Source organism: Haemaphysalis longicornis, unplaced genomic scaffold (genome assembly GCF_048455015.1).
Source record: "Haemaphysalis longicornis isolate Haplotype H1 unplaced genomic scaffold, Haemaphysalis longicornis Haplotype H1 scaffold_26, whole genome shotgun sequence".
NCBI classification, from domain to species: domain Eukaryota; kingdom Metazoa; phylum Arthropoda; class Arachnida; order Ixodida; family Ixodidae; genus Haemaphysalis; species Haemaphysalis longicornis.
Window position 1 is genome coordinate 3327514 of NW_027526319.1, and position 24184 is coordinate 3351697.

The 24184-nt window shown below is 46.2% G+C and overlaps 1 protein-coding gene across 1 annotated transcript; it reads right to left on the reverse strand.

Moving 5' to 3' along the window:
- Positions 1-672: 672 nt before the first annotated feature.
- LOC144172807 (uncharacterized) lies at positions 673-23307 on the reverse strand. Its single transcript, XM_077701424.1, has 3 exons — positions 23068-23307; positions 10678-11214; positions 673-10068 (listed from the first exon to the last, which is right to left on the reverse strand). The coding sequence occupies exons 2-3, from the start codon at positions 11178-11180 to the stop codon at positions 8595-8597; spliced, it is 1977 nt and encodes a 658-aa protein (XP_077557550.1). The 5' UTR covers positions 11181-11214; positions 23068-23307; the 3' UTR covers positions 673-8594.
- Between the last annotated feature and the right edge of the window lie 877 nt (positions 23308-24184).

The following is a 24184-nucleotide window of genomic DNA, read 5'->3' on the forward strand; positions in this document are numbered from 1 at the left end:
TTTACTGTTAAATTAGGTTTTCCCCTCCTCCTGCTCCTCTTCTTGAGCGCAGTTTTCCTACGACGCGTATCTAAATATTCGGGAGATAAGGCTGTGAGAAATGTACCGAATTTCCGTCCAGGTCTGAACAAACATAGTGTTACTGTATCTTCACCGTAAACGTTACTCGTTTTGCTCAATAATCCTCCATACTGGTTAGAAGCCTAGTACAAACCCCACACAGAGTGGGTTATCTGTAACTCAACCTACAGTGAGGAGATATAATACTTTCAATCGTTCGGCGAGGTTGCAAAAACTGTTTTTTTCTTTCATATGAATACCGGGAACCATAATGCCTTCTGCCAAATCCGACAGCCCCGAAGTCCTGGTATTTGTTTTGGTCTTGCATTTTCGCTGTTGTCGGTTATAAGCAGCTGGCGGCTCCCTTTGTCCTAAGAATTCTGAACACTGAAGCTCACGCTTACTCCGACTCTTCGCGCTCCGCACAGGGCCGGCTTCGCAAAAACTGGGGCGGCGCCGGCAATGTTTCTTCCGGAGCGGTATCAAAAACTATACTTTAAATAGCACCTTCGGCTGGTGTATACGATTTAAAGTGTTTTATTATGATAAAAAGTTACGCACACGCAAAATCTGGTGCGAACAAGCATCAGATGTCAACCGAGCGCAAAGAAACAGCAGGGAGAGCTAGCCCGAGTGAAGCAGACGGCAAATGCGAGAGTCCCTAAGCCGACGTCACGGAGGCGCGCTTCGCAGCGCCGCCCGTGGTCGCGCTCACCGCCAATAATAAATAACGGTTCACTAATTAATCTAGCCAGATTAGAAAAGCTCTCTCCGATATATTATACTCGCAATCCTGAAACCTGGAAAGTAACAAAATGCCGAACAAATTATGGGGAACAAATGTTGCGACACAGATTGCCGTCTTTGCTTAATAATTATCCAGACATTTCTACCATTCCTTTTAACCATCTACGCAGCATCTTTACACTCAACTCATGATGTTGTTATTAGTATAAATATCTTTCTCTTTCTTGCTATTGTATTTCGCAAGCTTACTACTTTTCGAAACCTTGCTCAGTATGTATTTTGAGTGCAGTTTATAGTCACTGCATATATTGTATATACGTTTATTGTTTGTGTGTTTTTTGTTAATATTAGCCAATGCCGTTTGCCGCCTGTCTGCACCGGGGGGATGGGGCTCGTCAATGTTATTACGGCTTTTTTCCCGGCTCCCTTTGCGCGAAAGTGATTTGTTTGTTGTTTTTTCGCGCAAGAAAAAAAATCAAATCAAATCAAATCAAATACGCCAAGGAAGTTTAAAAACGCTTTTAAAAGTACCACCTATGTAGATAGGTCGACGAATGATGTTGCCTATACGGTGAAAGTGAACTACTCTTGTCGCAATAAGCCTCATGCGCTTCTGATAGGTTAAGAAATTACAAAGTACTTGACTTAGGTGGTTAGGTTCTGCTTTTAAGTGTTATAGCGTGACTCCGTTCAACTACATATGCATTTTACACCTGTCGCCTAAACCCAGCTAAGCGATTCAGCCATCCTAACAAGTGGTTAGAACAAAAATAACCTTTTTTAAGTGACGTCTGTCCACGAATGCACTAACCGTATACTCAGAAAAATACACTTCAGTTCACGTAAACGGTAGATAATGGCAGGCTCCAGTTGGCTCAGAGATAATATTGTTGCGTGGTTGCAGGACAGAAATGGCAGGAACCATGCTAGATGAGGACCGACGTATTTGAACGCACTTTACTAGACAGCCGTGAAGTGCTCGCGCCGGCTACGCTGACACCCTTCTTCTCAGTTAATAGTTGGACAACGGTGACATGTTCGAGTGCCCACCTCTTCCTCGCCTCGTGACAGTATTATCTGCGAACGCAAGACTACTTGTGCTGCTCTAGTCTTATTCCGTGTGATCTCAAAGGACACATCGCGCAAAAGCTGTAAAGACAAACCGAAAATAATGCTAGGGATTATTTCAGTAAAAGCCGAACATGCGTTGGTTACCATTCCTGGTTTTAAACGCTGGCATTTGTGGCTTCCTGTTCTCCTATTACCAGCAAGTTTACGGGAATACGTATCCCATACTTGGAGTGGTGGCACATATATACGCGCATACAACTATTATTTAGCGAAAAAACCTCGGGTACACTAGGGGCTATGGAAGAAATACATAATTGCAGCCAGTTCAACCTTTCGACACCGATAGATATTGTGCCGTCAGATCCAGTTTTGTAAATTTTCTACCGCAGTCTTAAACAATGTCATTCGCCCTCCCGGTTGCTATTCTCTCTGGCTCCTCTACACTGAAAAAGTTTCTGTAAACCTCAAACTGTGGCATTGCTCAAGAGAGCGTCCTGGTACGTCCCTAACAATATCCAGCGATGGGAGGCTGACATGCGCAAATAAACGCGCACAAACGAAGAGAAGTCTTGCACTGGCCGGACAAAGTAGCAACAGGGTACAAAATTTACGCTGTGTGCTAAACTCCCTTTCTGCATTCCATATACCCGACAACAAATGTCTTCTTTGATCTCGACATGTCGGCGTTTCAGGAAAGAAAAAAGTTCATGGATACCTAAGAACATCTTATTAGTAGGGCATATGAAAGCATTCCATCTTTTTCTATAGGTGGCATTCATTGAAAAGTTGAGGTGTAAATTTTTTCGCTCAGCAACATTGAACACGGCTACAGATATGGCCACGGACCTGGCGCGGCTCGTGTCACTGCGCCGCCACGCCAAAGAAAAAAGAACACTGGCGTGCGTCGCCTGCTCCATTTCTACCCGATTCTCAACGGTGGTGTCAACAGAGACGTCATTATTCACACTCAAATTGGACTCAAGGCCTTACTTCGCGTTCGGTGGGGTAGAGTTTGTTAACGTCCAACACAGATCATGTGCTTAGCACGGACAAGTACCGCCATCCCGCGGAACCCGACGTTACCAGTAACGGCGCACTCACATGGTTGCCTGCATGCATGCCTCGCCAGTGAATACAAGCTATACCCTAGAATTCTCCTTCACGTGACGATGATCCTCTCGCAGCCAGTTAAAGTGGCGAATCGGCCAGGAGTCTTTGATGGCAGCCGTTATCTTCCCAGATCTATGCCACTGGTTGGGGAGTTGAGTATATGGGTCCCTAATTCTGACGCTGCGGCCTACGAGAATTTACAGATTGCCCGCGATCTTCTGATGGCAGCAGTCATCATCGTCGCCCTTGGGTGGTGTTATGGAAATGGAAAAGGGTATGTTGGCGTCGCAGCCAAATGGGCCTTGGCTACTCAACCGTGACCTTTTGGCGGCAGATGATATGGTCAATTGCCAGTCCCCCTTAAGGGGTATGTTTTTGTGCCTATATTCAGCCTTAATGCGTAGTAATCCTAATCTGGAGACCAACGGCGGGCCAAGTAATGTCCAAAGTATTGTACGTCGAGCTGTGTGCTCTAGTTCTTGATGATTCCTATGTAGAAATGTACAAAGCATTCACTGGGCTCTCCTTTATTCAGCCAAAGCAATGGATTCTTACAGGCGTCGATGGTACGTTATGTACACGTATTCCAAAGTGCACTGGGTTCAATTTCAACATATCCCGGGCTTTTGCTTTCGTTTTGGTTTGCCTTAAGTAGATGGAGATTGTTGTCGCGCCGTCGGCCACTTCAGCAGCTATTTCCCTGCTATAGGCCAGCACTAAGCGGGGGCTTCACTGGTGACTAAGCCATATAAGGATTTTGCTTCAAAACATGTGCCTTGTTACAGAAACAACACAAAGTGTGCAGCGTTGAAAAAAAAACCGTAGCAATAGCTTGGTTACTGCATTACGTTTATGATGCCATACCTTCTTAAACCATGCGAATGTATCACAAATTCTACCACACTGTACGATTTAAAGTTTGGCAATCCCTCTGCAAAATCAAAGGTACCATTGCAACCTAAGCGACACGACAGAACTGCGATTGTCGTGTTCAGAAGCTTTATGTTGTATTTAATAGCAAATAGTTGTGTCGCAGGAGCGCATTCTACTTTGCTTGTGCTGCGCCACTCCATTGTAATGTTTATTACCAAAGCGAATTACATTCTTGGATCCACAGAGCTACTTGTTTTGAGAAGGCGAAATCGAGGAGTGGGGGTATGGCCGTAATTTTGCCTTACATTATTATTATTATCGCTCTTCGGCTGTGAAAATTGCCGTACCGTGTGGTGAATTCGCTGGGTTTCGTCGCTGGGTCTGAGAATAAGAAAGCACTTCGTCATCGCACAACACCAGGTGTCAAAATAAGGCAATGCCCATCCGAAAACCGTACAATGCCGGATTAGTTAAATTATCATTTCCCAGAAACGCAACAGAAGTGACGAAGTGGAAGTCGGGCAATATTTACATAAAGCAGACCATGTACTCTGCAATGTTGTTTTAACGTATCTTTAATATTTCACAGAACAGAGCATACACTGCTAATAGTAGTGCATATGCGTGGTATCTGCGCGACGGGGCCTGCATGAATAATAAATGGCAGGTTGCGGTCAAAAAACTACCTTTACATCTTTCGACCTTGGTGAACACCCGTGCGAAGACGCCTGGAATATGGCATTGTCATTACAGTTTCCCCAAATTACATCAGGTACAGTCACTATGCAAAAATCTCTACCACAACTTCAGCCGTAACAATAGCAACAGCTTCACACCCAGCTTCCAACAAGGTCAGCTTACGGCGTGGCGTTTTCTAGCAGAGCGTTCCTTTATTTGTATTTGTATTGATGCGCAGCTAATTCTAAGGAACGCATTGCAGTCTTTTAGGAGTCGTTTGTCGGCTTCCTACGCTGACGCCAAGGCCACCGCCAGAACCAACGGAGGGTTTTTCGGTCAATCGGCCTTTATAGGCCTCCTGCGCTGCCCAGGGTGCGCTGCGCAAGCGGCTTCCGGGCTGTACTTCCGGGCAGTACAAAGCTGCGCGGGTCTCATAGGATCCCGTGTTGACAGAAGCGAAATGAGCTCGACGCTCCCAATTATTTTGCGACGTGCTCACCAGCTCATCCCCGACGCGTCCGATGTATTTCAGCGATCACCTTGGCATTAGCGGAAAAAGCTTTGCAGCGCTAAACACGTTTACAGCGCCGACGAAATTGCCGGGAGAGTGACGGTGTCTGCTACTCGAAGGTTCACCGATCGATGGTCGTACGAAGTGAAATTTTAACTGAAATTTCTAGTTTAAACTAATACTCTAGGTGACGAAGACAAAACAGCCGATCAAAAAAGAAGAGTGACGCAATCGGCGATAATCGCGATTTAAAAAGCCAGCGAGTCCGGCGGACCGCAGGCTCTCGCCTGCTGCGGTGCGCCGCTTTTTTGCGTACCTGCACACTATGCGTGCACTTTCATTAAACAGTGCTCGTTTGCGTCGCCGTTACGAGTACATGGTGCAGCGTTAGCGTGCCGTTTTGTTGCGTGTTTCAGTGACAAAATGCCGCGACCGTCAGAAGCGTGAAATTTTTTTTTCGATTCCGAAATTAGTGGCCGTAAAACAAAGTGGTCGGGCGAACTAAGAGGCCGCTTGCTTTCCTGATTTGCTCTCACTTTACTTAATTACGCTCTGTTCCACAATACATTCCCAGTTTGCACTTATTAGCCTAGAATGAGGGTCAGCAACGGCCGAGTTCCATGCAGCCGACACGGCGGAGGGCTGGACGGCAAATCGGGTGGGGGGAGAAGGGGGGCTTTAAATGCAAAGAGAAAAAAATTGAGCGAATTTCTAATGTGACAATAATCTGGCGAAGTGTGAAGATTGGGGGTGGGGGAGGGAAATTCAACTGGACGACGCCAATTCTCTGTTCTTGTATCGCTGTCTAACTGCATTTGAAGTCAAAACTGGCATGTCGGCGTTCAGATTCGAAGACCCCTGCACTAGAAAACTAACACAGTCAGTGATGATCGTATGTAAATATTCGGGGCCCCGCGCCGTGTATGCGGCTGTGTTATGTTATGCTGTGTTATGTGGTGTTATAGAAGTACACATCTCTGCAGGCAGCGGGCGTGTGATTTGGTGCATGTTTTGCGTCCTTTAATAGCGCTTAATTTGTTTATTTGGCGCTATTGCCCCACCTACTCGCTAGTATACATGTACCCTGCCATTCGTAAATCGTGCGGCGTAAAACGTTACGCAAGAATTATTTAGTTTGCGGAAATACGAAACAAACTTTCCACGTGTTTCAAAGGCGGTGCCAGGCCAGCAGTGTCAGCTGAGTCGGCTGCGCATTCTTGCGTTCGCTTGCATGCTCCCGCTGAAGCAACCTTTTGCAGTTACCTCAGGATATAGGATGAGCAGCGTTCCGTGTTTATGCTACTCGTGATCTTTCCTTTGTAGACCTCACGGAAGAAGAAAAAAACTGTAACTGTCGTCAAACACTTAAACCACCCGACCTGGCGATACTGTCCCACGCCGCGACCACCGCGACAGATCGCTCTAAAGAAAGCCGACAAATCGACTTCTTTTAGCGGATATTATTTTGTTTAGCCTCTTCAACTACTTTAAGGGCTATTTTATACAGTATGCAGTCATTTAAACACGCCACAAAGCGCCACAAACAACTTTCCCTCTGGCTTGTAATTGAAAACACACGGAGGGCTGCGAGGGTCGTCTGCTTTTGTACTACCCAGAGGCGTCGGCCGCTAGGGGCGCTGCCTGTCGCCAAAAATCGAGCACAGGAGGCATACACGCCTCGAGCGCGGCCTGTAGGGGCGCCACTGAAATCCCACTAGCGGCCCGTTTCGAAGCCGCGGGAGTTCGCGCCCCGCTCCCCAGTGCCGCCGCTGCTTTTGCGGCACGTTCACGACTGAGATTTACCGTTTTCGGGCGTTTGAAATCAATGTTTATGTTGAGTAGTCACTCTGTTCGGAGATGGTGTGTGTTTACGAGAGTGTAAATGTTTCTGACGCAATCTTAGTGTGGTATATTCGGTCTGTATTGTATGGTGTATCTGGTTCCGCGACGCTGGCCAGGTGTGTACGTACCACAGGCTAGCGTCGCGGAACCGGCGTATGATGGAGCCGATTGTAGTTACACTGACCTGAATTTACTAGCCGTGTCTCCGTAACCACCGGTTCCTCAGATTTTCATGCTACGGCTATGCACTACGATTTAAATCGGTTTTGTGCGCATACATAATCAGCGGAGCACTCATACCTGACAGCACGCCAGTTACGTTTTGCCAATACTATACCTCAGATATTGATCACCACCATTTACAAGCCAGTCTGTGTTAATTTCGGGAATATTCAACAAAAGTACGATGGACAATGCATAATTATACTCGGGGATCAGCACACGACAGAGTCGTCTTGTCGTGAGGTGAGCGCCCACAAACATTCATCTGATACACATATCCTCTGCGAGCAGCGCGGAAACGGGCTTAGAATACAATCCGCGTCCGCGACTAAATGCTTCTTCGAAATATCGACATATGGCACAGGGAGCCTGCAGAATGAAGCAGTAACTGAAATCAGAGGGCCTTATCACATACCACACTCTTCCAACGACACCTTTCAAAGCTTAATTGTTGAACAGCCTACCCTGTATACTTCCAAAAATGCGTCCGCCGTACGATCAGCTCTTCGTTGAAGTAGAAAAACAAAAGGAAAGTGAACGCGACATTTGTGTGTGGGATTAGTAAACCGTTCACTGCTTGATTCCGCTCCGCATTTGTACACAGCGTCTCCCTTCCCTCCCCCTCACCGATGTCTCGCGAAAAAGCAGTGCATTTCGCGTATAGTTGTTGGCCTAGTGAACCCTACCTGGCTTAAGTTTCGACGAACGTCTTTAGCATGTCAGAAGCTGTGCTGTTTTTTTTTTCATTTCTGTTAGAGCTATTATGTTTCCTAATTCCGCACTTGCACAGCATTTTTTCCCGTGGTTTCATTAACTTGCCTTAGTTCTTGCTATATGGGGTGTGTGGGCACATATTTAACGACGCACAGGCTTGGAATATACTTAACCTTTTCGCATGGTTTATATTCCTATAAAAAGCATAAGTTATTGCCCGGGATTGGGTAATCACGTCCCCGAAACATATTTTTCTGCGACGTATATATTCGAAACGAAGTCGTATTCGTTGTCCACGCTGCAAAATGGAGCCAACCTCTCATTGTGCCAGTATCAGGTCTAGACGAGGCGGCAGTAGAATTCATTTGTGCCTGATGTTTTGGAGGTGACATGGGTGATATGCTGCTGCCGTCGCCGACGCCCGGAAGAGCGGTGACGAAGCGCGAAGAACCGCGTCCCCGGGTAGCTCTTGCAGGCGATCGCGTACTCTACGAAGACGTAGATGCTTTTTAAGTGACCTAAACGTACTCTTTGCCTATAGACTTCACCATAACAAGTTTTTTTAGGGCGCGGAAAGGCGAAAAGAAGCGAAACAGAACCAAAACACTGCACGAGCCCCTATTAGCCACGCAGCGCAAATCCCGTCAACGCCGCGGAGAAGCGGCGGCAGGCGGCGCAGCGATCGCGAAGCTCGAGGCGTATATGTTTCCGAAAACTTGCGCGCCGTATTGCAGGCGTCCCTTTCAATAACAAACTGGTAATAATGTCAGGTGGACAACACGCTTTCTTTAGCAGAAGCAACATCTGACACCGACATGACAGGACTACCTTTTTTAGTTAACCTTTTCGCGACCTTCCGTACTGAAGAATAGATGTAGCGGTAGTCCTTAAAAGCTAAAAACAAGTATGTCCCTTGTAAGCCAACAAGAGCATTAACCAAGACGTCGACTTCCGGAATGGGAACAAACGGTTCGAGAAAAATCACAATCCACGGTGCACCCATGATGAATGCTAGGCGAGCAAACAGTGCCATGTGGGTCCACAGCTGCTTACGGCGGGCAGCATCAACGACGCATTTAGATGACGCCTCCTGGAAAGAATGCAATGCTGAAGAAGTGCTGCGGACGTAAAAAAGCGTTCTCAACCACATTGTGCTGCACAATATCAAAACAATCGCCTTCGGTACAAGGAAGTAGAGCACCAGACCCCAAGGATTTCTGATCCAGCAGTTTGGGCCTGTGTATTGTGGAGATAGGATAGAGGTGGGTGCCGTGAAGTCAACCGTCAAAGCCGCCCCGATTACCAGAAGTGGAACGCCCCACCCGACAATGGCGTAGATGGTAAACGCTCGTGCTCGCGACGACGAAAGCTGGACGGCGGTGATGCTCTTCCAGATGTCGAACGACACTGAAGTTGTCCAAAAGGAAGTGGAGAGAAACCCGTAGTGAATTAGCACGGAACTACCCAAGCAGGGTATCGGTTGAAGGCGCATGTGACTGGTGATGAGGAAGAGAAGTTGGGCCAGAAGTAGAGTCAAGGAAAGACAAAGAGTGCACTTTGAAGAGAAGTTTCGTGCCTCATTGTATACACAATATACGATCACTTTTAAAGCAAGGCAGGCTATCGAGAGCGACATGCAGGCTAGCGTGATATAATGGCGGTTGCCGTAGTATGTGGTGGGGTTGAACCTGAGTTTGCCGTGCGACCTGTTCCGGGTGCTGCCCAATTTTATATGCGCAGTCTCACTTTCGCTAACATAGCTCGGCATTATTCTCAAATAGCAATGGCCGTTGTGCTCGGCGTAGCAGGAACGAGTTGTGATTACAGGCTTGAACAGGTCCGCAAGGTTTATGGGGACGTTTTGTCTGTCAGCGTGTCCGTTGAACGGAACAGCCGTTGTGAAGTTCCTCGAATGAAACAACGGGCTGCACTTGTGTTGAGACACGTTAGCTCCATCACACAAGGCGCAGTACACGTTTCTGTACACGGAACTTCCCCTATCTTGGGCGTTTGTCACCGGTGCGTAGTATGTTTTGCACCGGCGAGATATTTCGGATACCCCGGTCCTGCATGTGTCTTTGAGGGCCTCGTTGTGGCACGGCCTTAGGTACGTTGTCGGGTGCTCATCGAAAAATTCCGGGATGTAGGCTTTTATGCTTTTGCGATCGTAATCGGGCCTGGTCACGTTCCAGAAAATAGGGTTGGTGATGTCGTTGTTGCAGAAGGCGCAATATCCGTTCCTGAAAAATGGAAGGAAAGGACGGTTACTGAGGAATTTGTTATTCGCTGCCATAATAAAGCTTATTAATCCTTCTCGCTGCCAGGATTTTGTTGTGGTTATGCGCGGTACGCTGAATTCTAGGAATACTGTACACAAAACCTCTGTGGAATTTAGGTTTTCATGCTTTTTTTCTTGAGAGAGAGCGGACAGAATTCGGGTTTTCACTACTTTTTCTTTCCGTTCTCGCCATCATGGGCAGCTTCCCATGGTGCCTTCTTTTGTCTACACGCTTTGATTTCGAAATACTCTTACCTATCTACTTTTTACGCCACAAAGGAAAGATTAAAAGTCACAGAGAAAGTATACACTCAAGATTGGGGAGAAAAGCATCGGAGAAGTATTTCACCTATTTACTAGTAGTATCATACTTTCAATCGTGTTCGCTGTTTTGGGAAGAACCGACCAATCCGTTTTTATGATATTCGTTCGTTCTGCTTATCGAATGCAAAGAGGAGTGATGTCTGAATGTTTCTATAAGGTACAATGTCGCTGTATACGGTCTTGTATCGCTGTTTAGCGTGAGGACAGAAATTGTTACAGTTAAAGACTCACAAGGCGCATGCTTTACCTGTAGGTAACGTTGTTCTCGCTCGTGACAGGGATGAAGTAGAAGGTGTCGTTAAAAAGCAGCGCCTCCTCACAGCCCACTCTCACTTCATCCTGCGGCCACGAGGCGGGGCAGCCCGTAACCATGCGCACGGTCTTTATCGACCATTCGCGATACCGAACTCCGACGCATGATACTTCTGGGAGCTCGTGGTCCAGCTGATCGACGAAGGGTACACTCCAACAGCAGTCTCTGTACGCCCGGCAGTTGGACGCGCAAGAGCAGGTCACTGCGTACGTATCTGGCTCGCAGCTCACGAGCTCCTGGGAGCAGCTGTGCATTCCAATAGGGCACCGCATCAGGGTCTCCAACGACGGCTCAGCCACGTCCTCGTCCCTCTTGTCAGATCGTGACGTATCCGTGGTTTCATTGCACACATTCACAGGGTCGTCGAGGGGAACGTTAAGTAAACTCACGGTCTTGGCGGCGATGAGGAGTGGTATCCAAATGAGGGCGGCTCTCATGATTGCCAGAAACAGCTGCGCCAGACAGGTTGACCTGGGTTAAAAGAAACACCTGCTGTCATTGTTGTAAAGAGGTCTCTTTCTTTGCTTGAAACATTTCAGTCAGTATCAACAATTTGCACCGCATGAAGTGACTCCGGATAAGCTTCTCCTCTAAAACAACGACACTTACTCCCCACGCGCGAACTTATGTGGTGGGCTTTATTAAGACTAATAAATATGAAATGATTTGTTTCGGGCCGGCAGAAAGTTGCTCAAGGTGAGAAACAAAATAAAAGTCACGTGCCACACATTGTCTGAGGAGAACGCAGCCATTTGCAGTAATTGTGTACAGGGCTTCGGGAGAAATATTCAGATGGAGTAGCTGTCAGGTGGAGCAGCGGTCCGCCTGGTATAGCGTCCTCAGAGACCGGAAAGGGCTTCAAGAGGGACGCCGGGGGAAGTTGTGCAAGATTCGGATGGCCTTTGGGGCGCCGCGCCCAAAAGGTTAGCCTCGCAAGCGACATTTTTTTTGTAAGAGGGGGGGCGGGGATGGTGGCACGCGACAAAGCGGCAGTTCCTGCGTGTATGACGATCTTAGCGCTTCTAGCTGGAGGCCTCTTGCAGAGGGACACAGAAAAGTTCAACTCTATCCCTACGGCTGGTATTTATCGACTCACTCGCCACTGCTCACTGCCCTAAGAACTCAGGGACTGCGGCCAGCGCGAATCCAAAACAAAAAATTAGCCCAGCGTCACGGACTTACAGTTTCGAACGCTGATGTTAATAGCGGAGCTGACTGGAGTGGCTTATTCGCAAGAGTCACCTTCAAATCAAATCAAATCTAATGAAATCTAATCAGAGTTTATTCATTCGAGAAAATAAAAAGTGTAGAAATACCTTGAGGTAATGCAGAGAGAAGTCCCACAGTGAACCACTGCTACCTCTTGTTATTGAATGTGTGACAAGTGATTAAAAGTGGGGCTTTAACCCGGCGCGGTGGCTCAGTGGCTACGGCGTTGTGCTGCTTAGCACGAGGTGGTGGGTTTGTTTCCCGACCGCGGCGGCCGCTTTTCCGAAGGAGCGAAAAGCAAAAATGCGCGTGTGTGCGAGGTTTAGGTGCATGTAAAAAATCCCTAGGTGGTCAAAATTAATCCGGAGCCCTCCACTACGGCGCCCGTCATCGCCTGCGTTGCGTCGGCGTGTTAAACCCTACAATCAATCAATCAATCAATCAATCAATCAATCAATCAATCAATCAATCAATCAATCAATCAATCAATCAATCAATCAATCAATCAATCAATCAATCAATCAATCAATCAATCAATCAATCAATCAATCAATCAATCAATCAGCAAGACAGTCAATCAATTATTCATTCAGAGTAACGCTTTATCCTTATACTAAACGTAGAAGTTACAGATATAAGTTATTTGAAGAAATAATAAGTAATAATAAGCCATATAATAATAATAAGAAGAAGAAGAAGAAGAAGAAGAAAAAGAAGAAGAAGAAGAAGAAGAAGAAGAAGAAGAAGAAACAGGGAAATCGGTGTCCTTAGAAGTGTTTTCTCAACGTATTGCCGATACATGTTTTGGTTGGTGTTCTGTTTCAAAATTGGAATCATTGTGTTCCTGTCCGCACTCGTTTGTGTCAGCATGTCATGACACAACTTATGTGTGTTGTGCATTTTAAAATTACGCCAAGCAATACTGATGTACTGTCGAGTAGTACGTTGAATTTCAGTTGATGTATTTCTATGTGTTCACTCCTGCATGGGCCTGAGAAGGACCTGTAGTGTCCGTAAGTAAATAAAAATAAAGCCAAGAAGGCGGTGAAAAGTACGCAACGACGAGGTTGATTTGACTGATGCCGGTAAGCCATTCCAAGCTTCATTGAAGTTCTCAAAGCTTGGAGATCGATTCTAATTTCGCCCGTTCATTTCTGCCATTTCCACTGCTTGCGCCATGTATTGGAACTTTTTGTTATTTTCGAAATTTAAACACCGCCACGAGGGTGCGCCGCGAGCTCTTTTTAAGGCGTATTTCTCTATTTGTTGTCGCAAGAATGAGGAACCCATACATTTTTTGAGTAAAACAACATTGTAAATTCTGATTATGTGTTCATCTCTCGCCTCAAATGTGCTGATTATTCATCTCTTGTCTCAAATGCGCTAAAACAGTTTTGCAAATAGGGCTTATGTATTTATTTCTATACTCAAATATGCTTTATGTTTTGTTTTTGCGGAATAATGTTGACAAGCATAAACACTGCCACCAGGTTTTTTATAAATGTTTTGCTTATATAAGCGTCTCGTGTCGGAATGTTTCAACCTTGCGGCATGTATGCTTGGTGCTTGCTATTTTCCTCGCTATTCCATACCCTCTCCACCTCGTTGCGACCACGTTACAATGTTTCGTCCCATGAAAGCGTCGACCATGAACAGCTGCGCTATTATTGAGCCCCACGCCAGTTCCTCGCAACCCAGGTATGCTACGACTAAATCTTCGCTTTACACCGATTTACAGCTATGCGTGGGACCGGCAAAAAAAGTTTAAAGACGATAGTCGTTCTTGGGCTAATTGAAGGGGAAAAATTTTGGTCTCTCTGTATGCCTGTGTCTGTCTGTCTGTCGCTACAATCAGACAGCCGGCAAAAGTTAAACCAAAGCTGCACAATAGGTTTATACACCGGCAGCCAAATCGAAACGTCGAAGCTTAGTGGCAATGTTCATACCTGTCAGCATTGTTGAGCAAGAACAAAACATTACGCAAATATGAGCCTAAAATCAATACATACTGATATTTGCAGGGTTCCTTCAAAAATTCATGGATGCTAGATTTTTGCTATAGCAAATGAAATATTACATCCACTACATAAAAAATATTCACTCCGTCTGCTGCGTTCGCCCGCAACAATATAGCTCCTGAAGGAATTTTAAGAAATCGAACGGCAACAATAGCGAAAAGTTGCGCTAGATCTGTTCCATGTTCCGCTTGGAACGCAAGGGGAGAAGGGCAACGTGGCTTTATAAACATTTAAGTAGGGCGCCTTGATTCACGCGCATCTCCGCCGTCCGGCAGCGCTGGCATCGAGGCACCCGGCATGGCACAGTGGAACACGGTAAATTTAAATTGACGTGAGCAAATCTCTCGCGTGTTTACCTTGGGAGGAGCGCTACGGGGGAGGGAAGCATGAGAGGTGAGCGGGAAAGCGAAAGGAGGCGTTTACATCACAAATGTCGACGAACAAACTACCGTCTTTCGTCGACATTTGCTACGAGAGGAGCAGATAGGCGGCCATTTCTTTACACAATGCAGAACAGCCATTTTTGAATCGCAGGTGCAACCCTTAAAAATTGAAAATTATTTTTATGCTGGCGTTTTAGTGGCCTTAAATAGGCATGGTTAGAAAGCCATTTGCCGTGGTGGCTCAGTAGCTGGGGCGCTGTGCTTCTGTTCTGTATGACGCGGGTTCAATAGCGGCCGCGGTGGCTGTTTTCTAATGGCGGTGAAAAGCGAACTCGCCCGTGTGTACTGTGTACGAGATTTCGGCGGACGTTACAAATCCATGATTGTTCAAAATTAATCTGGAGCCGTTTAGTACAATGCGCCTCATAGCTTACTACGGGCGAGAAATATCTGCATGAAGTAATTTTTAGGCCCCTGGAAGCGCAAAGGCAGTCCTGTGTGGGGTTTCCTTATATACTCTGGACTTGACTCCACCTAGTGGCTGCCTCTGTCACGATTTTTTGTGTGTTTATGTGTGTGTGCGTGTGTCTGTCAGGTGAATTTTGTTTCGCTTTTCGATACCCCATTTGTATCACTCATTTTAGCATTTAGCCCTCATTACATGTTCACCAACCATCTGAAGTAGAAAGCCCAGCATTATGTAAGACTGCCGTCTTCGGTCGCATTAAACATTTCTCTCTCTGTCTCTCTCCCTCTCTCTCTTCTAGGCGAAGTACAGCTTCTGCGCGTTAAACCCCACAATCAATCAATCAGGCTGGACTGTCAAGGCCGGTATGTGTCATATATGAGGCAAATGAGCAGGCATCGCAAGACTGAGTGTGCAAGAAATAAGGTCGCCACGTTCCTTTTGTGCTTTGTGGCCATTTGTTGTTAAAATGTGAAATATGAAGAAAAAGTAATCGCCAATACGAACTTGAGAATGACGGCGACTGATAGGCTTTAACCAGAGGCTGAGACAGGGAAGAGATAACTAGCACGAAAAAACACCTGCTTTTGTTTACTTCGGTCGTTGACCATGTTGCCAAAAGCATAGATGGGTTGCTGACTGCGCACAGGTGTCTCTTTTAAATAAAAGGCGTACAGAACAGAAAATGATTAAATACATTTTTTTCGGCCAAGTAATTAAATCAAACTTGTGGCGTATTTCCGTTAATCACCTGGGGCGGATCTGACTTCTGGAGATACGAGTACCATTGTTTGCGTCCAATAGTTCTTGAAAACCTTAAAGGGACCACGCAACACTTTTTCAACTTTTTTTTCAAAATCCTAAATTATTTCAGCAGGTAGTCAACCAACACATCGAGTACTTAGATTAGGTGGTCACAAAGTACCTCAGTCAAAAGTTGCGGCTCTACACCCATAAGATAACTTAACTACTTGCTTCAATTTTTTTTCTCTCTACCTGGGTCTTTACTTTCGTTGACCGCTGGATATAAGTTATTACAGGGGTGTAGCAACTATTGGCCGGCTTTCTTTCGGTTGCAGCAACGAGCTCATTCAATAGCCACTTTGAAAAGAAAGCCACAAAAGCACATGGGAAATGGAACACTGTGACGAGCAAATCCCTCAATGCCGCTCCATGCTGGCAATAAATATAGCTTTCGCAGTACTTCCAGACGCTAAAGAAAAAGAAATGTACATGCAGTGCGATACTATGGTACATATGGTTACAAAAAGAAACATCCCCCTCGCGAGGGGCACGATCAAATGCAGAGAATTTCCGCGGGGGGCGCGCCTGCAAGTCGTATGGATTACGTATTGGTTGTTGTTGTTGTAATTGTTGTCTTCCAGCGTAGACATTGTCGATGAAGTCGATGGTGAAACGTGAAACGTGTCGTGAACCCCCTGCCGCGGCTATGACGCAACGTGGCGCGGCTATGACGCAACACAATCCAACACAATCCACTTAATTCCAATTCAATTCAAATCCAAACCAAACCAATCCAAGCCAAGCCAAGCCAATCCAAGCCAATCCAATCGAATCCAATCCAATGCCCCTCGCGAGAGAGTGTTATAGCGCGGAAATCGCGCCACCACATGAACCCGTGATGACGTCACGATCACGCCACAGATGTTAGCGACCGGAGCGCGAGCGAACGACATATGTGGTTTAAGCGCGAACCGACCGCGGCGAGAGAGCGCGATGCGAGCGCCCCACCTGTTCTTGCGCGCGAACAGGTGGGTTCTCAGCGCGAACCCAACGCGGCGAGAGAGGGTGTTGCGCACGTCCCCACCTGTTGTGCGCCCGAACCGAACGCGGCGAGAGAGGGTGTTGCGAGCGTAGAGGAGGCGAGGAGGACGCGGGGGAGAGGGCGCACCTGTGGCCGACGGTTGAATGAGTCAAGGATATAAGGCGCGTTCGTAACCTTCCGTTCTGTGTCGGCTTTGTGGCGCAGTGGTTGGAGCACCATGTGCCTTGCGTTCCGCCCGCAGAGTTGTGGGATCGAAACCTGGCGCCGGTATTATTTTTTTATATAGTGTAGGGGGAGCGATGCGGACTACGGAAGTCAACGCGGGTGACATCGTGAGTTACTGAAATCCTCTGCATTTAAAAGTGAACGAGTTTGTCGGAAGTGTTGCAGAGTCCCTTTATTCGCACACCTATTTCAGAAGCGGCGTGCCGCACTGTGGAGGCTACATTGTTGTCAAGAGCACGGCCACTGAGGACGCCTAACGTGAAGGAAAGCGACAATAGTCGCCGGGGCCTTACGGTTTACATGGCCAGAGGAAAAACGGAAATGCCCTTTCAAGGCCCCCTTCACGGTAAGTTTGGCGTACTGAGTGGGAGGAGCGTTGACAACAATGTAGCCTCCACAGTGCTGCGCGCAGCTTCTGAAATGAACCATAGGTACTAGTGATTGACATGAACGGAAATACCTGGCACCGCGAGTAAACTGCACGCCTAGCAACGCCCTATCCGTATTGAATTTGATCCCTGTTCACTTGCTCACGTATGATAGCTAGCGCCCCTTTGGCAGAGGTAAGTGCTTTGGTGAACGCAAACCACAGCGTGGCGGCTGTTTGTTGAAGTTCAGCTTACTGGAATATTGCGGACCGCACCCGCACTCACGATAACCCGTAACATGCGCCCTTATTATCAGTAGGCGAAAGTTAAGTCCATTTCATGCAAACACGCTGCGTTTTCAAAGACAGTCGAAGAAGTAGTCGGTAAATGCTGGATAAGTAACTAAAAAGACGCGCGGCGGCGAGCGTCAGGGAATCGAATGGCGCTGAGTTAAGTCGCATGCATTTGTCTGAACGTGCACTGTCAGATACATCCTGGGTTATTGAGCACATTATCTGGAAATTAAGAACACTCTAGGCATTAACGAAGAGATTGCACCTTTTTCCTATTAAGCAAGCATGCCGGGCGCGCCATAGACGAAACAGCATGAAAGAGCACTCCTCTGGAAAATCACGATAAGATAGCGGGGTGCGGACACGTGCCGGCAGCGAGAGATAAAGAAATTATTCACATAGAGTGCTTGCCACATCACGACCAGGTTATATGAAATGTTTCGGACGTTACAGTGCGTTTTCAGTACTTAGTCTTCCATGTGATGTTTGAAATAGAAGTTTCGCGGGAAAGTTGACTTGACTTCAACCGACCTCCTCCGTAATTACCTTGCGAAAAGCGATACAGGAGGCGAAAAACGTGAGAAGTGTGAGGGAGAGAGAAGAGAAAGATTTGCGTGGCAAGGGAGCCGCAGAAGACCATCGACATTCGATATTTGCAGCGAAGTCAGCAAATACGTACTTTTTTTTCGTTTCAGATGGTATGCGCGTTATTGTCATTTTCGCAATTTTTTTTCCGACATAAAATGGTCACGACAACTCGCTGTGGTAAAGCTTAACTGCAGGATTCTCTTAGAGTGTTCTAGAAGTTGTCGTGACAATCACTCTGTGTACGTTGTGGCAGACATTGATGGGTTCTGCATCCTCCGTGGCTTGTCGCTTGCACTGAGCTTCTTGCGTGTGATCAGTAAGACCTTCCTGTCTTGTGATTTAGGACAATGGTGCAAAAGATTGCCCGCATAACTGTTTGGCAGCAGTTCTTTGAATTGGTACCAACCAGTCCCATTCAAAAAATGGATGATTGGACACAGAGAATTCCAGTAATTGCCCCAAAAGAAACCTCAATTGCCTGTCACGCAACATTACCCCGCAAGATTACCCTGCGCACATTCTGCAACTGTGCAACTCCGGAGGAGGACCAACTAAGCGATACAAGAGCCCAAAACAAATACAAAACGTGTCTCAAGATAGCTAAATTATTGCACAAAGCATCTGGCTACTCTAAAAGTCTAAGCCTACAATATTGGCCGGAATTGTGCGCGCGATTGCAGGGTACACTTGGTAGCCCCCGATCGTGGCCCCTCCTCTCGATCCCTCATGGTAAATAAGGAATCTAAATTATTATGACTTAGATTGCTTATCCCTTAGACTCGATGAGCTACAAATGCATGCAAAGACAACAATGCTTCACCCACGCTTCCTCTCCCAACCCCAAAAATCATGCCACTTTTGCCCTTGTCAAAATAGAAGCCTGCTCCCGATGTCTCTCCCGAAGGTTACACCGATAAAGGAAAAATTCAGAATACGCTGCTGGACAATCTCGACTCGACAAACACGTTCAAATTATATGAATACTTATCGGGCAATCGGACAAATCGTACCTCGGAGAGAAATTAATTTAACTTGAGAAACCCGTAGCACCAGCGACCTTGAGGCCAATTTCACTTACGCCCTGTGTAGGAACATTATTTGAACATGTGGTTCAAATTTGTCTCTAGCCATACATGGAAGATCATGGTAATTTTCTTGAAAGCATGTATAGCTTTCTTCCATGCCTACCCAGTCAAGACATACTCATTTAAATTAAATATTTACCACCCCTTCCCAAAGAGGGTTCAGAGAAGCGCGACAGCTCTCTCACTTCAAAACTGCGCCAAAACGGTGCCGAAATCTTGGTTAAAAGTATATCCTAGCGTAGTTGAAAGTGCGTGCATTCGGTTGTCAAATCTTCAAAACCCCAAATCGCAAACTGAAAATCAACCCATGCAGCGATTTGTCGAGCACTAAGTCAACGCATCTAAGAACAATATAAATGTATACGATACGTGTGTTACGAGAAGAAACTACTATTGTACTCCTTCTCCATGATCGATGCATGTGTTGTCGTACCTAGGACCGTTACGTTTCCGCAGTTTTCGAGAAACGGTTTAACAGAAAGGGAGACCGGCTTCATCCACGCACCGTGGGCAAAGAGGCCTTATAGAGCTTTTTGCTTGACCAAGCGGTCTATGAGAAAATTCATTAGTTTTTTGACAGAACGCCGTTGGTACGACTAAGAAAGCTTTCTCTTTAAACTAGACATGGTTCACCGGCTTCCAAGACCCGCCAGCACTGCATCCTAGCTCCAGAGATGAAAGGCGGTTTCGATAATATCAGTACCCTTCCCTAACATTCAGGGCCTTTCATCCATTAATTGTGGGGGAAAGTCTATATTTACGCTGCAGCATTGTTTACGAATCCGCACCACTACCGTTCAAATAGGACAATTGCATTCTGCCCCGTATAGGACGATCGCTTGTTGTACCCTCCAGGGCTCAATGATTTTGCCACTTTTGTTCAAACTCGGTATGAAGCCTCGGCATGAAGCCAAAAAAACGGGAATAAAACCTCCGTGATTGCAATCTGATCAGTGCGTTTTATCCTGCGTTCTTTGTTCCTTTGAGCCCCCACGCCTTCCGTGTTGCTAACACAACGGCAAATGGTATGACCGAAATGCCAGACAGCTCTAGAAGGGAATTCGGACTCGTTGCGCTTCTTGGCAAAAGTGGAACCTCATCCACTGTCTCAGCCGCTCCAACTCATTGACCCCTTCGTTAGACTAGAGCTCAGAGTCATCCACGGCCGCGACCTGTACGAGGAATTCTCTCAGTACACCCGTTCGTACTACACCAGTGAAGTCCACTACCACAATCTGTGGCTTTACAACAAACCTGTTTTTTTTCCACTAATATTGCAGGAAATACCCCTCCCCCTTCGTGGTGGCATCTACGTTGATATTGTACCTTATGGATTCCTGCAGGATCTATGGGTGAGCGACAAGAAGCATTTCAAGTCACTTTAGACAAGATGCCAAGGCACTTCGAGCATGAGGGGTGGAATGCGCCGCATCTAAACTCGCACTTCTAACATTTAGTGCTTGTAAAGGGAAACAAAAGAGTTCGAAGGTCCCAGGCCTGGACCTGTCCCCAAAAATGTATTTTGGCTTCACGCAATTGCCCCTGAAGAAGATTGTTAACCAACTTAAATTACACTTCAGCACGTCGCTCAAGGTACATGTATCCTCAAAAAATACTACACGTTGTAAATAATGCAATCCAAATTTGTTATCAGACTCACGTGTGGAACACCGCGCTTTGCACTTACAACATATTTGTAGAATCTAAACTGCAAATGATACACATGGGCTATAAGGTGCTCCTTACTTGACGGCTCCGGATTGTTTTACCACCTGGGGATTTTAAGCGTGCGCGAAGTATTGACACACGGGCTGCCGTCGAAAACTTTCGAAAGAGCGCGAAGGGACAGATTAAAGAAAAATTGCAATCATCCCGTATATTCACGGTGTCTCTCACCGACTGAAAAAAGTTGCTGCTCAAGCAGGAGTCACCGTTATGTTTAGTGCTCGCTATAAATTAGGTGGCCTATGCAGCAGAGTGAATGGGGAGAGAACTACCGTGAGACCTTGCAAAAAAAAAATGTTCACAATCATTGCTGGAATGCAAGCTAGCCGTCGTCTACGACATTCCGTGGCCGGGCAGGAAGTCCTACACGGGTGAAACGGGGCGTTGTTTGAACGACCGGCTGCGCGAACATGAAGGCACTTTGAAGAAATGAACAGGCAGCAATCTCGCTGTGCATTGCACCAACAAGTGCAAGTGCACCCGAAAACTCCAGAATACACGTGCCCATGGTAAATACAAAGGTCAGTGTGCAAGAGATCTTCCAGCTGCATGTCATCCACAGGCGAAACGATTCCTCCGACAGCAAGCCATCTATTGGCTTGCTACAAAAGAAGCACGAATATCTTGATAGATGACAACCTTCTTCTCGCGTTTCCTTGTGAATAGATATTAGTATTTTAATATCTCTTATCTTTACCTGTCCCTCTCCTCTTTCACGTTTCTCTCCTTTAGGTTATATATTCCTTCACGGCGAAGTAAACCGTGTTGGTGCTAACCAGCGCCCTGTCCTGTCCCTCTTTTGTCCAGTTTAGGCGTTGCTGTCCACATTTCCGGCGTATTTGGGTACTCGTAGCCAATATGCCTATAAAAATTTACAATGAAGCGAAATGGAATAAGGACACAGCGAATTAGTTGATTATTGTCTGAATTTCTGGAGATTCGTGGTTGTGATTACTGGTGCGCAGCCACTGCGTGGGACAAATTTGTGATGTCACAAGAGACCACCTTCCACAGAGACCGCTTACCGCCTTTATTGAACGCAGCCATGTAGTTTTCTCGGAGGGCCGAAACGCTTAGGTGAGCAGGATACAGCGGGTTACCGCGGGTGCATGGAAGTTCTTATAATTTATTTTATTCTGATATAGCCTCGTGCATACATCGAGACTGCTTGCATAATTTTGTTTCCTCCCACGCTATAACGATTCAAAAAAGGACGGCATCTCTAGGACCGTCCCTTCTTTCGAGTCCTATCTTTTCCAATCTACCATTTACTACTGGTAGGGCAGGGCTGTAACGGTATTTCAATTGTATATTGTGGATTGTCGTTTCCGAAGAAAAAAGATGGTTACAAGAAATTGCCTGATTTGCAGTGAAAAAAGTCAGCTGCAACAGTTGTGAGTGTCGTCGCTGTGGTACCCTTCAGTTTACGTGGAAACACCCTCAAAACTTATTCATTAAAACATACAGTCTGGAAACGTGGCTGTTAATTTTGTTCGTGCATGCACACAAACAATGTGTGATGCGAAGGATGGATTGCCCTGAAACATTCACCCAGGCGTGATGTTCAGGTATTTTGATTGAACATTCCTAAAAGAATGTTGAAAGAACATTATCGTTACGTCTTTACTGTCGAAAAATTGCTGAAAAGACCGGAACGAACGAACGTGGAAAAAGGCATGCACCAACGCAATATGTCTTTCTTATTTTGTATGATAGCCATACCTGGCATTTTCTCGGTAAAGATAAATTTACTAAAAACGATGTTAAATAGCCGTAGCTTTCATAACCGTAGCTTTTAAAATAACTGCAGAAGTGTTATACATGTTATTTTCATTAGTACAGGCGCTCATCGGGGCATTGCCGGGTAGTACCGTTGGTTTTAAATTGAGCAATCAAAGATTGAAAGTGTAACTCAGGATGTTCTATGACCCAGATGAAGACGTAATTTCTAAATGTACATGATGATGAACTTGGTTTCATTCGTTTTACACGGGTCGATATATTGATATATCTATTAATAGGTCGGCGTTGAAGCGTTTTTTTTTTGGAGGCCGATTAGACAAGCACACGAGAGTAGATAATCAAAAATAAGACCATTATTAGATTACTTTTCCTGTCTTGTCATGCGGCCATTTGTAAAATAGGGTACACGCAAATTATACTGATGTAATTACTCACTTTGCACGGTGCGTCTTCCCTCCTCGAAGAAACGCCGCTTCAACACATACATACGATGTTCTTTACTTGAAGAGGTGAACAGATGTTGGAGTTCAAACCAGACCCGGAAGTGATGATGCGTTCTTGTTTTGCACGAATGGCCGTAACGTGTACGGCAGAAAACAGTCCCTGAGACATGTACAGGTGCTCCAATCGGAATTCCCGCAGCTTGCCCGTGGTCAAAGCAACTGGCGGGGCCCTTGCCAACGCAAGCATGGTGTGGCAGTCTCCTTCCGGTATGATCGAGCTCTTATCACCGTCACTTCGGGCCGTATCGGGCCGTAGTATGCATCTAGTTTGCCGATGGCTCAGATCGGCGCCGACATATATATCGCCTATCGCAATCAGGACGTCGCACTTACGAAAGGTGAAGGCCTGGGTACGCAGACAGCGTACTTAACACGTGCACTTTAGAGTAACCGGCCTGAAGAGGTGGGCTTTGCAATGTGGCTGCGGAATTATCTGCTGCTTCGTGTTATATTGTTTCTCTGAATATCAAAAGAATGTCCTTACACAAGCTTTTGACTGATTGTGAAGGAGGCACTTGTTAAGGGAACCAACAAGTTTGCTTTATTCGAAAGAATCAGGCTTCTCTACCTCCTTCACCCCCATTTCAGCCACAAAAGACGTTTTAACCGAAAAAAAACGCAGAAATGAAAAACTGTGACTGACGCGTTATGGACAGGAATGACGTCATATTAACCAATACTAAAAAGTAATTATCAGTGTGTTAACTGCACGTCACCATTGAAATTCTATTACAGCCATTAAAAATTGGTCGCGTGGTCGCTCTTGTGTAGCTTTTTTCACAAATACGTCCATAGTGGCCATTCCCACTCCCCCTCATCCCCATTCACGCATGTCGCCACATTTGCACAATCCATTTAGCTTCAAAAGTATCTATGGAAACACACTTGCATTCAATTCATCGGCTCTACCTGGTGCCTTGTCTCATTGGAATGGTCTTCCTGACGCTATCGCTTCTATGTCAACCTTGGGAGATACCGTGAACATATAAATGCGCATTTTCCATATATTTTTGTTTCATATTTGTGCCGCCAACATACTTGATAACGAT

Excerpts from the sequence above, each read along its gene's own strand:
- LOC144172807 (XM_077701424.1), bottom strand. The coding sequence starts at position 11,180 with ATGAGAGCCGCCCTCATTTGGATACCACTCCTCATCGCCGCCAAGACC. Across the intron at positions 10,069-10,677 it reads GAGAACAACGTTACCTACAG|GAACGGATATTGCGCCTTCT; the intron begins GTAAAGCATGCG and ends TCCATTTTTCAG.